At 43.1% G+C, this 13,948-nt stretch overlaps 1 protein-coding gene across 1 annotated transcript in view; it reads left to right on the top strand.

Annotated features, from left to right (window-relative positions):
- The window catches only part of LOC136991351 (obscurin-like), a 146,012-nt gene that overhangs the window by 24,059 nt on the left and 108,005 nt on the right, over nt 1-13,948 (top strand). The window contains 7 exon segments of the mRNA XM_067292218.1: nt 6,827-7,093; nt 7,641-7,753; nt 8,517-8,670; nt 10,283-10,444; nt 11,005-11,109; nt 11,793-12,059; nt 12,693-12,962. Coding sequence (XP_067148319.1) covers nt 6,827-7,093; nt 7,641-7,753; nt 8,517-8,670; nt 10,283-10,444; nt 11,005-11,109; nt 11,793-12,059; nt 12,693-12,962 — 1,338 coding nt within the window.

Raw genomic sequence — 13,948 nt, 5'->3', positions numbered from 1 at the left:
CACCAGTGAAACTTTCTCACAGTGTGTCTACATGCTGCAATGCAATACAATTTAAGAGAAGTAATGGTTGAGTGTCATGCAAAGCTACGTGCTTGTGACCTGTACATCCATATTACTATGATGCTCTCCATAGATTAATTAGAAACTCAGCAGGGCTGATTGATCTAGCAAAGCACTGGACTTGAGAGATTGCTAGAGGGTGTACTGAGCTAGAGGAATTGCTTCCAGTTTCCAGCTGTTGTTTGCTCAAGTATTCACGTTGCATCATGCCTCCAGTTCTCTTTGGTTGAGAATCCAATACTTTGCAATTTCACTTTGGGTGTAATTCATAGTCCTTGACTTTACTTATTGGAAAATTGCTCTAAAATAGTCAGCTAGGATCCATCTGAACTGGTTGATGCAGAGTAAAGGTACCCCCAGAGGACAATGTTTATGATCTGATGAGAGGTATTTAGGAGAGATTAAAAAATATATATATTTTCTGGAACTGCCTTTACACATCAAGTGTAGAAGGAGTTTGCATGATTACCTGAAACAGGGTACCTAAATTTTTGATGGCTGAATGTAGGTTCAATGAATCCCCCCTATAGCTCCCATTACAACACATCACGTGGTTCAGACAAATAAAATCAATATCTGCAAAATATCTGTGAATCCCTGTGAACTTCTTGGTGAACAGGGGTTGAACTACAGCCTGTTAACAACACTAGCTAGGACAACTTCCACCTTGTTTCATATTTCACCACAAAAAGTTTCCAGAGTGCTGATAAGAAGCACTGCACAATCAAGGAAGGAAATTAGGGCAGGGAAGTAATCTGCCTTTTATGGTAATGAGTTATCCCATTAATCTTGAACAGCAGGACTCTGGAGGGACTATCCTTCCTTGGTAATCTAATTTTTTAAAATAGATTGCTCCTAGTGATTACAATTTTTAATGAAATATTTGTTCCCTGATGCCACATGCCTGGCATGGGTGCAGCATACCAGTTGTCCTTGGGATACTTCTTAGCGACTGAAAACAACAGTTGCTGCAAAAAGAGATGCAATACTAAGCTAAGGTTGCTTATAACTGATAGCCTTCAGCTTGCTCTTCAGGCAAGCGCTGGTGTGGTGGAGTCAAGGGTATGAAATACCTGACATGCTCATCAGATACTGCTCGTTAGTGAGTGGCAAGGTGTGTTGGATACACTTTCTCACATTTCACAAACAAAGTACCTGTCTCCGCTTAGTTGCCTTCGCTTCTACCTTGAGAAATACATTGGCAAAAAATTAAATGGATAAAAGTGCTGTATCGTTGCTGCATACATGATGCATGCTGTTTGTGTGTGCATATGCACAGCTCATATATATGAGCGCCAGCCTATGCAGCCAGCAGGATGTGAGCTGAGGTATCAAAGCAGGAATCTCTACCGCTGGAGCTAAATGAGTTGTGAGCAGTTGCGAGTTCTCTGCTGTGAGGATCAGTTTCAGCAGGCAGATGTGACTCACATATTACTTGGTCCTCTTGAAAGTGGAGAATGTCTTATCAATGAGATTACCCACATGTACCCTGATCTGGTCTGGGGAAGAATTTATCCAGTGGGACAGGTCATGTGAACGAGGGGTTGCAGATATGGGCTCCGAAATACGTAAAAGAAGGTTTTTCGTCACTTTTAACAAGCTTCTCAGAGACTTCTTAGATCTTCTCAAAACTGTCTGTGGACTCGAACGTCAACACATGTTCCCTAAAGCTTACTTGAAATCAGAAACAGTGAGCGGTGATTAAAGTGTCAGTAACCTGAATGCATCTCAGCTTGATTTGAAAGAGCCGGGAAGCGGGACAGAGGAACGAGACTGAGCTGTTACTGAGAGCAGTTGTCTAAAGATGAGAGAAGGAGCTTGTAGCATCTGTCAGAAAGTTGGGGCATCAACATTTATGTTTGTGATGACACAGGAGCTGTGAAATAAAGCAGAGAGACTTCACCTGTGAGGCTTTATGATCTCATGATGTTGGGCCAGATTCTGCTCATGGCTATGTGTAGATACGGTTCTGTTAGTAGAAACCACCTTGTCTATGCTCTGTAGCAGCATGCATGCCTGATTCCCAGACAGGAGGCAAGAAATGACCGCACATTAGTTAGGTGGATTTTGGTTATGACTACAGATAGGAATAGATCCACATCTATCTAGAAGCTATTCTCTTCTGACATAGGGCTAAGTATTAATGTCACAGTGTGCACCTGGTAGGCTGATAGCTTGTCAGGGTAGACAGGAGCAGGGTATCAGGAAGTCCACTTGCACTGTAGCTAATCACCACTTCAGAAGAATGAAAATACAATTACAAGCATTTTCCAATTCCGTGTATTTGACCAAAGCGTATTGAGTGTTATTTGTATGAAATTACATGTCGAGGACTGATTCTCCTGCCATTTTACTCATGGAAACAGTCACACTGAATGCGGTGAGGTTTATCATTGTTAATAAAGTATTCTCATATATATATATATATATGTGTGTGTGTGTGTGTGTGTGTGTGTGTGTGAGAGAGAGGGATACACACACATATATATGATAGAATAGTTTATTCATATGTATACATATATTAAAGGCCCTAAAGAGACTATGAGCGTGAATTTCTGTATCCCAGACTTCTTTTTTATCAAGGCTTGAGGCAGCTTTTTTGCCTGGATTCATCCATACCCAGCTCCCAAACAGGAAACCAACAGATACCAACTCTCTGGATGATTTAGAACTTGGAGAGTGAGTTTCCTAGTGCAGACACCTCTGCTGTAACTTGGAGAGGATTTTTCTGGCTGGTAACCGTAGTTCGTTGTCATCATCACGCTCAGTGACATCATCACGCTCAGCGTCATCGATGACACACTGTCACAATTATGTTGCAACAGCACCTCCCCGCCACCCGTGCCTATATACATTTACTCCTCCGGCGCTGAGCAGTCAGCACGGTGATGTGACTAGCAGAGGAGTAACATCTTTCTTAGCCTTGTGCTGAGTAAGGCTGAGTAAGCCTGAGTCAAAGCAGAAGATGTTTTCTGCTTTGTTTCTTCTTCTTATTATTATTTTCTTACTTCTTTCAGAGGAACCTAGGAAATTTGTAAACAAGCCCCAAGCGACTCTAGAACTAATAGTCAGTGCTTATGAGAACCTTGAGCTGCTATGTGAGGTGTCAGCAGCAAATGGAGCTGTGGTATGGAAGAAGAACCAAACTGAGATTAAGCAGGACCAGAAATTAGTAGTCACCTCTCAGGGAACACAGTGTAAGCTCACGATCTTGAACGTGACTCAGCAGGACCAAGGGAGCTATAGCTGTGAAACAGAGGATGAAAAACTAACATTCCAAGTCAAAGTCAGAGGTGAGAAAATGTTAGAAATGGCAAAGATAAAGGAATGCGCCGTTTTGGATAGCACCTTACCTTCAGGGGGTCATTTCACCGCCTCTCTGGGGTGAAATATTTCAGCTGTAGTTACTTGATTTTCAGCCAAGTGTCATACCAACATGTGTTTGCTTTTTTTTTTTATACACACATTTTTTTCTTTCATGACTAACTGCAACTGCAGCAAATGGTGGGCATGGAGGCTAATATCTGCACCTCTCGCAATCACCTGATGTGTCTGCAGAAGCACTCCTGCAGAACTACAGTGAAAGGCCATAGCAGCGGTAGAGGGGTAGATAAAAAGGGAGGGGGAGGTGAAGAACTCTGGAGGGGGAATCACTGAATTTGAGTGACCCAAATAGGTAGAGGGGACAGCTGGACTATCAATGAGGAATTTTGTTTCGACATAAATTAAAATCTGATAGAGCACAAGTGGTAGATTCTGCAATTAGCAGAGAGAGATTGAACCTCGGAAACAGGTTGGGTCTGGTACATGGGAGAGCCATCTGAAGCATGGTCCTTGAGTAGCCTGGTACTTGAGGTCATAAACACATTGAACAGTTACAGACATGTTCAACTGGATTTGGGTTGAATTTAACAGCCTTTCATCCAACTCTTCCCCAAACATTTCTTTCATCAGAAGCTGTCACTGGCTATGGAACTGTAGTTTTCAAGCCGTGATAAGTGGTCCAATGCTGGTCTACTGAGTGATATTTACGCAGCAGCATTTAGAGGAACCTTATTTCGTTGTGTCTGTACTGAGAAAGTTGGGGAGTTGATAGGGGTGTACTGTCCTAAAAATTTTGAAATAGCTGCGCTAGATGTATCCGTGGCCTGTCGAATCCAAAGGTGATGACTGTTCATTGCGAGTACTGTGTTTGTAATGACCAGTAGTGCGTCCAAAAATGCTTCTTTGTATTTTCATTATTCTCTTTAAACAACTTGATTTGGAGTCAGAGGATTTAGGCCTTTCAATCTGACTACAGTGGAGTTTCCTTTTGTCTCAGTATATTTTTTGCAAGATGTTCAGAGGTGCAGTAAACTTTATCTTAGGCTCCAGATGGCTATGGGCATGTCAGATACGTTCTGAGTGGTCATTTCTGAATTGGCTGATAAGAAGGGCTTTTTGTTTGTTTTATTCAAAGTAATAATACTGTGCTGCCTTTGTTTGTAGGCCAGATGCCTCCCTGTAAACTTTACAGTTCTTGTCTCCAATTCTGACGGAACAGGGAATCTGTTCTCTCTTCTGCTTTCCTATGGCATCAGGCACACTGGGAGCCTAATCCTGGCAGAGGTCTGGCACTTTATCAGCTATGTAGAGGAGCAACCGCACTGGGAATCTATTGACTTTCCTGCTTGCCCGCATGCTAGAGACCTGAAGTCCTTGCAGGACGTAGCTCGCGTTCTGTTCTCTTGTAAAGGTTGCAGTCTTTACTGCTCTCTTAGTGCCTTGGGGCATCCTGCTCTCCTCGGTCTTCTGTGAGCAATATGCAATTGCTCCTGTAGCATAATGCTTTGCTGCTCCCCGTAGCATATGCTATAAACCATCAGCTGTCAGGTGTCCCCACGCTGTGCGCTATAGACAGACTGTGAGTTGGGGACCTCAGGCTGTTTCTCCTGAGTTGCACAGCTCATGCTTTTGGCTCTGGAAATTGCCAGCTTCAATGCAGGATGGATAACAGCGAGGATAGGCTTGAGAGACGTCATTCAGAGAAAACGCAAAATGGGCATTAATAGAAAGAGCACGGCACGGTTTGGAGGGAGCTAGGTTCACGCTCAGCTGTTGATGCCAACTTGTCCATTAGTCCAGAGGTGTAGGGAAATTCAGGGTTGTTAGATTTGAATTTCTCTATCTGAGGGCTATTCTTAGCTGTCTGCCTCAGAAAACAAAGGTTTTCAGTTCTCTTTCAAACTGGATGACTTCATGGCTGCGCAGGGTAATGTAACACCTTTCCCCCTCTGTCGTAAGCGGAGAGTGCTTGCCTAGCTACAGTTGCTGTATTTCTCATGTGTACGACTGTAACATGACATGCGAGTCCCGCAGCTCATTGGAAAATGATCTAGTGTGAAAATCAAGAGGGATTATGAGTACTCTTTGAGTGGCTGGCTCCTTCATGCAGAAATCCTCATCTTACCAGGTTATCCCAAAGTGCTGTGGCTTTCCGAATCTTAATTTATCCTGTTACCATTGCGCTCGGAGAGCTTTTCAGAGCTCCTGTGCTCCAGTGTTCCACTGGTAGCACAAAACCTTCCCTTTTAAAGGACAGCTTGAAGGTTAGATGCTCAGTATTGAGTGCTGGGGGTAGCTACTGGCCCTTTGATTTAATGTAGGAAGAAGTGAATGCTGCACACCTTGTGGGCTGAATTAAATATGTGGCTGAAAGAGCTGATTCTGCAAGCTCCTTATCTTGAACGTTCACTGCATGCAGTGAATTGCTTTTAAAATCCTTATATGAAGCGGGCCAAAGCTCTGGGGCTTGAAATCCTTTTTTCTCAGTGTTAGTGGAACTTCGTTAACCACTCCAACCTAAGACTTGGAAGTGTCATCTGCAGTGAATACTTGCTTAGCTTGAAAATAGATTTCTGAGGCAAATTAATGATTAGTGGCAGTCATTTGAAGTCAGTCGTTGTTATCTTTGAGATCAGTTTGAATCCAGAAGAACTACTAATCACAAGTCAGGCTGATTAAGCTGATTAAAAGATTTAGTTGCATTTTCTCTCATTATAAAAATGTTTAATATTAAAGGAGGAGAATGCAGAACACAAGCAAGTAGCCTATCTGGAATATTCCTGCCCTGCTAATCTGTCATTTTAAACACAACACCCATTTACGCAGACTGATTTGGAACTCATTTGGTTAGTGTGCCATACATGTTCGTGGTCCAATTTGTAGACTGAGGCTGAAATGTTAATATTTTTGCAGCCAGTTTTGCATGCAAACCATGGTGTGCGCTTGAGGTCTTTTAGATGTCTGAATGCTGCTTGAATCTACAAGTCAGCTGAAATGTCCCTTTGGGGAGTTTCACATCACCCACCACAGGCCACGTACTCTTGCCTGTTAATGAGCAAGCCTTGTGGTCTCCAACAGTCCTCCTACAGTCAATGCCAACAGAGGAACTCCTCCGGTTCAGAGCACGTAAGCTGGCTTCCTGCTGCGGCATGCTCCCTGCAGGACCCGTCCCTCTCTGCGGACGGTGCGATATTGTCAGTAAGCCTATGGCGTGGATCCCGGGGTTGCATGTACTGCCGTGGTCAGCAGCATAGGAACTTGACCTGAACTTACCCCACTCCTTACCCTCCCAGGCAGCTGCTGCCACTCAGAGTGCAGACATGATAGAGACAGCGTGCAGAGAAGTGGAAGTCATCAAGGAGGAGAAGAGGATGGTGCTAGGAGGCTGCAGAGAGTGGCTGGGGGGAGGAAGGCAGTGGCAAAGGTTATTATTGTTTTCCAGTGAGGAAGATCAACCTGATAAAAGGTCTTCAGCCTGTCAAAGTGTGTGAGAAAGGGACCGCCACCTTTGAGGTGGAGGTGTCGCACGAGGACGTGGAAGGAATCTGGCAGAAAGATGGTGTTCGGCTGAAGCCTTCCCCAAATGTCCGTATTGATGTCGTGGGGAAGAAACATTCACTGACTCTCTCTTCTGTGAACCTTGAAGATGCAGGGCTCATCTCCTTCAAGGCAGACGGCATTCATTCATCAGGGAGGCTTGATGTGACAGGTACACAGACCCCAAAGTCTCAGGCTCTGATTGGTGTGGGAAGTGGGTCATTAGCCACAGTGGGATCCCTTTGGACACGTCTGCGATAACGGGTGACTACAAGATGTTTCTGAAGCTATGCACATCAGTGTGTTCTGCAACATTACCACATTTCCCTTCGTGCATTGTACCTGTTGTTTGTAATCTATTACCTGTTATAAAACCCTAAAAATTTTCTCAGTACTGAACGATCAAAAAAAAAAAAAAAAAAAAGGAAAGGTACAGGTCCTGTCTTTCATGAAGAAGCTGCTCTAGCTGTGCTTTCTTCAAGTGCCTTCTGAGGCCTCACGTTTCCATTGGCAACTACATAACAGTCCCTCTGTTATTAACAGGATTGTTGTAATGTAATTGTCAACAGCACAACCAATGATAATGTGCTCAAAAGAACAGGATTTTGTTTTTCACTTAGAAGTTACGTTAAGCATGTAAGATAGGCTGTTATTCCTTGTGCCAGATGCTTCTAGCAAATCTAATTCCCCATTAACTGGACTTCCTTTTCTTTTTGCAGAACTGCCTGTGAAAATCAGCAAGCCTTTGTCAAGCATGAGTGTAACTGAGAAGGACAAGGTCACATTTGAGTGTGAGCTGTTCAGGCCCAATGTGGATGTTAAGTGGTTCAAGGTACAGCACTTAATGGACGGTGACATTTTCACTTCTAATGTCCCTGGAAGTCAATGAGAGCCTTTTATTTCACTTCCAAGAGACGTGGGGCTGAGCCTTTGCTATTTAGCTCTTAATGTGGCTCTCTTGTCCTTATATTCCTTTACTTGCACAGTTTATCTCTCTGTGGGTTATTTATTTACCAGATCATTTTGAGTGCATTTATCAGGTTAAAAGTTAAGCTCCTCTTGAATTTATAGTGAACTCCTGAACTGTTGTTGCACAGAGTGGGAGCCCTGCTGTCGACAGAAGCACAGTCTTGGGATTCACTTCACACGTAGCAGTTCTCACCCAGGATTTTTAGCCAAGTTGGGAATTGAGGCTTAGGGTGAAGCCTTGATTCCTTTTGCACCTGACAGTCTGGAGATGAGCTCAGGCATTACACGTACCTTCCTTGTAGCTCAGCTGATTCTTTGTTTGAGTGGAGATAATAGCATTTCTTCAAAGTAATGTCTTAAGGGGCTAATTGCCAACCCTGTACAGTGCCGTGAGCCTGCAAACAGGTATTTCAGATCAACCAATAATTGATGCATGTTCTCTAACCATTCGTGGTTCTTGAAAAATTTGACCATGCTTAAATTTTGGCATATGCTGAAGTTACATTAAGCACAATCCCACTAAGTCCCTTGAGACAGGTGAATTAGGCAAAGATCTGAATGCTTGCTTTGCTCAGCGCAGACATGGAATAGTTGATGGTGATTTGGTTTGGCCTTTTCCCTTCTAGGATGGGAAGCAGCTTCAGCAAAGTAAAAACGTGGGGATTATTTCCCAGGGAACTAAGAGAAGCCTTATTATTCACAAGTGCGAATATGAAGACCAAGGAACATATGTATGTGAAGCAGCTGACGACAAGATGTCAGCTACGCTACAGGTTCACGGTATGTTTGACTGAATGAGGAAATGACCCCTAATGCAATATTCGCCTTCACAGCAAGAAATGCTTCATGGGCAGTTTGTGCATTTCTCTGTTACTCGTTATGAGTAATGTTCTCTTCCTAGTGCGAAAATATTGACAGAACTGTCGTGTGCTTGTTTTATCCCTGGATGAGTGTTTTTGGAAGAGATGCTAACATAGTTTTACACTTGTCGTAAGTGTGTTCTACTCTCTGGTTTTAAGTTGTTTCTAGATTGGCAAGTTAACAAATAATAGATGGCCTGGCACAAAGCAGGGATCCGAGGGCTGGCATGCACACAGTTTGGTTCAGCTTCTGCCGCTGTCACACCTGAGTAGGAACTGGACAAGCTCTGGGTATGATCTCAAGATCTGCCCCAGTTTTTATGCTGTAAATGCTAAGGTAGAGTAGGAAAGTGTCACGATTTCTTACTGCATCTCTGCTTTATGCTCAAGACACTTTTCCCTCTGTGTACTGTGCTGTGCAGCTGTTTAGGCACCAGATGGATTTTCTCACCAGCCTCTGAAGCGCCAGAGACAAGCCAGTGCTGAAGGCCAGTTCCTGAATGGATAGGTCTGGTATTCCCTGGCAGATGTTACTTTCCAGGGAGACATCTGAAAATATAGACCAGCTCTTTCCTATTCCTTGCTAGATGCTGTCCTCCTGTGGCCACTTGGGTACAGCGTGAGCAGTATCTTCATGAATGTCCTGTCCTGTTCCATTGCTCTGCTAAACTCCCTTTTTCTCCCTGCCTTTGTGGTTGGGATGGGTTGCTGTTTGAGTGCTGTCTGGTTTACGTCCCGTTGCTGATCCAGGGTTTATCAGGGCCTTCCTTTCCGAAAGGGGAGGGCTGCAGTAACAAACAGAGGCTGGATCGGTTCTGACACAAGTAAGTGCAGGGCTGTGGAGTTAAAGGGCATCATGCCCAGCTGAAGGCGCTCTGAAGCAAAGCATCTCATGCTGTACAACACCTGGTTGAGGTCTCTGTGGCCCTAGGAGATCCAGGTACACTGGAGAAGGTGTGAGAGGGCAGCATGCAGAGAAGGACCGAAACCACGCTGCCGAGGGCAGATAAAACCTCAAAGCGATTGCGCTAAAACACCCTGAGCTGCTTTAAGCCCCATATCCAGTTATCTGCCACTCTCTGCTCTATGAAAAGTGCAGTTGCTGTTTTTAAGAAGATAACAGAAGAGCAGCTTCAACCATCAGCCCAGCAACCAGTTCCCAGTAGTGGCCCGTGGTAGATGCCTAGGAGAAAGCATAAGGTTTGTAGTAACACCAGAGGTTGGAGGCTTGTGTTTAATTTTCCTTGGTGATTATCTTCCATGAATGTGTTTAATTTCTTTTAAAACCCATATAAGTTCTGGCATCCCCAAAATCCTGTTGCAGCAAGCTCCACTGTAGCTGGTAACTCTACCTGCAGATTCAAGGGTAAAATGTATTTACTGTGTTGCAGAGAGAAACCATCCGGGAAAGGAAGTTGGTTTAGAATAAAACACAAGTTGTTATCCCATTTTTCCAAGCAAGCGTGCAGAAGTTAAACATGCTGCACTCAGTTATGGACATGCCGCAATAAATATTTGTCACTATTTCACAGCCCGAGATATCAAGATTATTAAACCACTGGAAGACGTGGAAGTGAATGAATACGAGAGTGCCTCTTTTGTCTGTGAGATTTCACACGATGAGGTCCAAACCCAGTGGTACAAAGATGACAACAAGCTGAAGGCTGCTGACAATATTAAAATGCGTCAAGATGGTAGGGAGTAAAAGGGGGGTGTCATTTTTGAGTGGAGGGGATTGGGGTGGGTGCTGGAAAACACTGAGAAAAGAACTTTTGGTGTTGGATGCTAAGCACAAAGGGCTGACCTTCAAAATCCAGTTAAGAAGGTCCAGCAGGGAGTTGTCCTATGTTTTAGGGCTGCAGCTAAGCTGGACCTCTGACGCAGTGGGAGCTTTAATGAAGGGAAACCTGACATTAAATAAATAATTAGTGCGTGCACAAGAAAAGAAAAAGGCTCCTGGTCGGTCAGTTCGATCCCTCTAAGGCACAGGAATTTGTGTTTGCTGACAGTGGGAGGGGTCCCTCTGTTTCAAGTACTTTCCAGATGGTGGCAACCACAGTCAGTCCATCCTTGGTGGAGCAGAGGCTCGGTTACTCTTTGATGCGGGCTTAGAGGAAGCGGTCAGCCTCGCTGCCGTGAAAACAGGTGGTGATGCACTGAAACCAGACGGGCAGTGCTCGAGCTCGCGGCATGCCTCGGAGGATGGCGTGGCTTCCTCAGAGGAGGATACATGTGCTTGTGTGTCTGTTCTCAGGAAAGACCTATTCGCTGACTTACATGCGTGTCCAAGTCGAGGACGCCGCAGAGATCAAATTTGTAGCGGGAAAGGCAGAATCTTGCGCCCACCTTACGGTGAAAGGTAATTGTACTTTTGATGACAATGGTGCTTAAACTGTCTCTTGTTACAAACTAAGCAATTTCCCTCACTTTTAATGGAAAGAAAATTGAGCATCACCTAGAGTTTTCAGGGAAAGAAGAACCCTTACCTACCTTTTTGCGTATGAAATATCAGCCTCACTGTTGGGGATTTCCTTTGGCTAAATAACACAGAATTTATTTTATCAGAAAGGAGATGGTGTTTTTCTACCTTTAGACATTAGGAGTCATGTTTAAACTCTGAGGGAAAACACTGCAGTTTGTCTTTCTCTTGCATTCTCTCTTTTTTATGTTTAAATAGAATACAGCATTTTTTGTGTTTAACTTAGCATAATAAAAAGAGAGAGAACAAACACTTTTAAATTAATACACTGAAGAGCAACCCAGGAAATCTGAGATCAGTCCCTGGCTTTGCTGCAGCACTGCCGTGTAATGTTGAATAAAAGTGTCTCTGCAGCTCAGCCCTCCAAGTGGTAAAACAGAGATAACAAAGACTTCCTTTCCTGAGCTCTTTACTTACTGTGTGTTAGTTCAGGGCTTGATAAAGTGGGGATTCCTGCCATCATCCAAATAACTGATCAGAAAAGAAATATTGCTAATGAGTTTTCATTTGGCAGCCTTCAGTACAACTGCACTAACTATTGCGTATTTTTTAATTCCTTTTAGAGCTACCTGTAAAAATTGTGAGGCCTTTGCGAGATAAGATTGCTCTTGAAAAGCACCGTGGATTCCTAGAGTGCCAAGTGTCTCGTGCAAGTGCCAAAGTCAGATGGTATAAGAAGGATGTTGAAATTCACCCTGGTGACAAATATGAAATTGTCAGCGATGGTGTCTATCGGAAACTCATCATCAATGACGCAGATTATGAAGATGAGGACACGTACACTTGCGATGCCTTCGATGACAAAAGCAGTGCTCACTTCTTTGTTGAAGGTAGTAAACCATTTTTTCCCTCCAGGATACATTGGAAGAAAAATTGGTTGGTCCAGAAAGCCTTCTTCACTTACCCTAAAACAGGCACTAATTAAAAGTATTTTAATTAAGTGGTGATTTTTTTTCTGAAGTCCATTGGTATTGCTTCCTTTTAGAATTATGAGAGCAGGAACATCCTGAAAAATGAATATATAGTACCTAAGAAAAGTGATGAAATTCCTGTTCCGGAGAACTTTACCAGATGTACTGGAGAAAGTCTGTTGTTCAGAGAAATGTTGCTGTAGCTAACCAAAGACTTTCTTGTTATCAACATCTGCATTTCAGTGAACTTTCTATTCCATCTTCTAATGCCTCGTGTTTGATATCAGGATAGGAAGGTGGCATTCTGTTTTACAAATAGGACGGGGAATCAGGAGATCTGGATTCTCTGGATGCTGTGTCACAGTCTTACAGTCTGATCTGTGACCAGCCCTATATGTTTCTTTATCTAAAAATGGATGTTTTAAGGCTTATTGAGGTGATAAGTGCAGTATTCAAGTGAAGTAAAGATGATATGAGCATGCAGGATGATCATGAAAGAGTCCTTTCACGACTCCTAAATCCCCTTTTTCTCTTGTTCCCTCCTCCATCCAGAGCAATCCATTAGTATTGTAAAGGAGTTGTGTGATGAGGATGTGACTGAGCCTGAAGAAGCCAGATTTGAATGTGAGATATCCATTCCATCTGTGAAACCCCCGAAATGGTCTCTGTGTGGAGAAGTCTTGCAGGCTAGCAGAAACATTATCATGCAGCAAGAAGGCACCATCCACCGGCTGGCCCTGCTGAAAACCTCTGCTGATATGACAGGCACCATTCAGTTCTCAATTGGCAAATCAAAATCCACAGCAAACCTGCTTGTCAGAGGTAATATGTCCTAGTTTGAATTAGATCATGAGAGATCCCTCCTTCTCCCAGTCCCTGGAAAATAATTGTTCAGGCTTACTGTTTAATGTGCACGCTTCACTGCTTGGGGGCTTGGAAATGTATGTATACCTGGACGATCTGCTTAGTCCCCAGCTGGTTGTTGGACGCAATGTCGGATGCTCTAAATGAGACGACAGTGTCTCAGGAGGTGTCTTAGATTAGATGATGAGTTTGATGTGCTTGGTTTTCAAATCTCTTGAGCTAAGACTAGTTGAGTCACAATAAGATACCATAAAATTAAAGACAAAAGAAGTGCCTCAGGTAGCAGGGAACTGACTTTTGAGACTTTTGGTTGTTGTTTTTTATAATATTCTAAATTGTAGCATTAAAAAATATAGAATTTGTAAGTTTATTAATACCTCTAAAATCAAATCACCGTAAAATCAAGGAAGAAATACCTTAAAGAGTTTGCTCCTTAAAGGGAGCAATCATAATTCAGTTGAGTGCTATCTTTTTGTTCCTTGCTCTATTATTTCTAATTTTTACTCACTAAAAGTGGTTTCCGCTTTTTTTATTATTATTATTATTATTAACTATACCAAAGTATTCAGAGCAGATTAAATTTGCCAGGAGAGTTTCTTTTGTCCCATTTCTGAACTAGAAATGTTTGATAGCACATTTACTGAATCCATTTTGTCATTGATTTGATCTGAGACAAAGCTTAAAGTCTTTCTGTCTTCTGCTGTCACCGTGGTAAATATCTCCAGTCACCTCCTGTAGTTCTTGTTTTGATTTTAATTCATTCCTATTTGAATAAAATCCTCAATTAGAGAGAAGCTGAATAAACACAGAACGAGAACTTGACCATGCATTTGATAGTTAATATACAGTATTTTCTTATAGAAGTATCATCAGCAGCATTCCCTATAGATTATCATGTCCCTGTAGCTTCAAACTGGCCTCTCAGCAAATCAGCCCTGTGACAG

Source organism: Apteryx mantelli, chromosome 2 (genome assembly GCF_036417845.1).
Source record: "Apteryx mantelli isolate bAptMan1 chromosome 2, bAptMan1.hap1, whole genome shotgun sequence".
In the NCBI taxonomy this organism is placed as follows: Eukaryota; Metazoa; Chordata; class Aves; order Apterygiformes; family Apterygidae; genus Apteryx; species Apteryx mantelli.
This window is presented reverse-complemented; position numbering and strand designations above follow the sequence as displayed.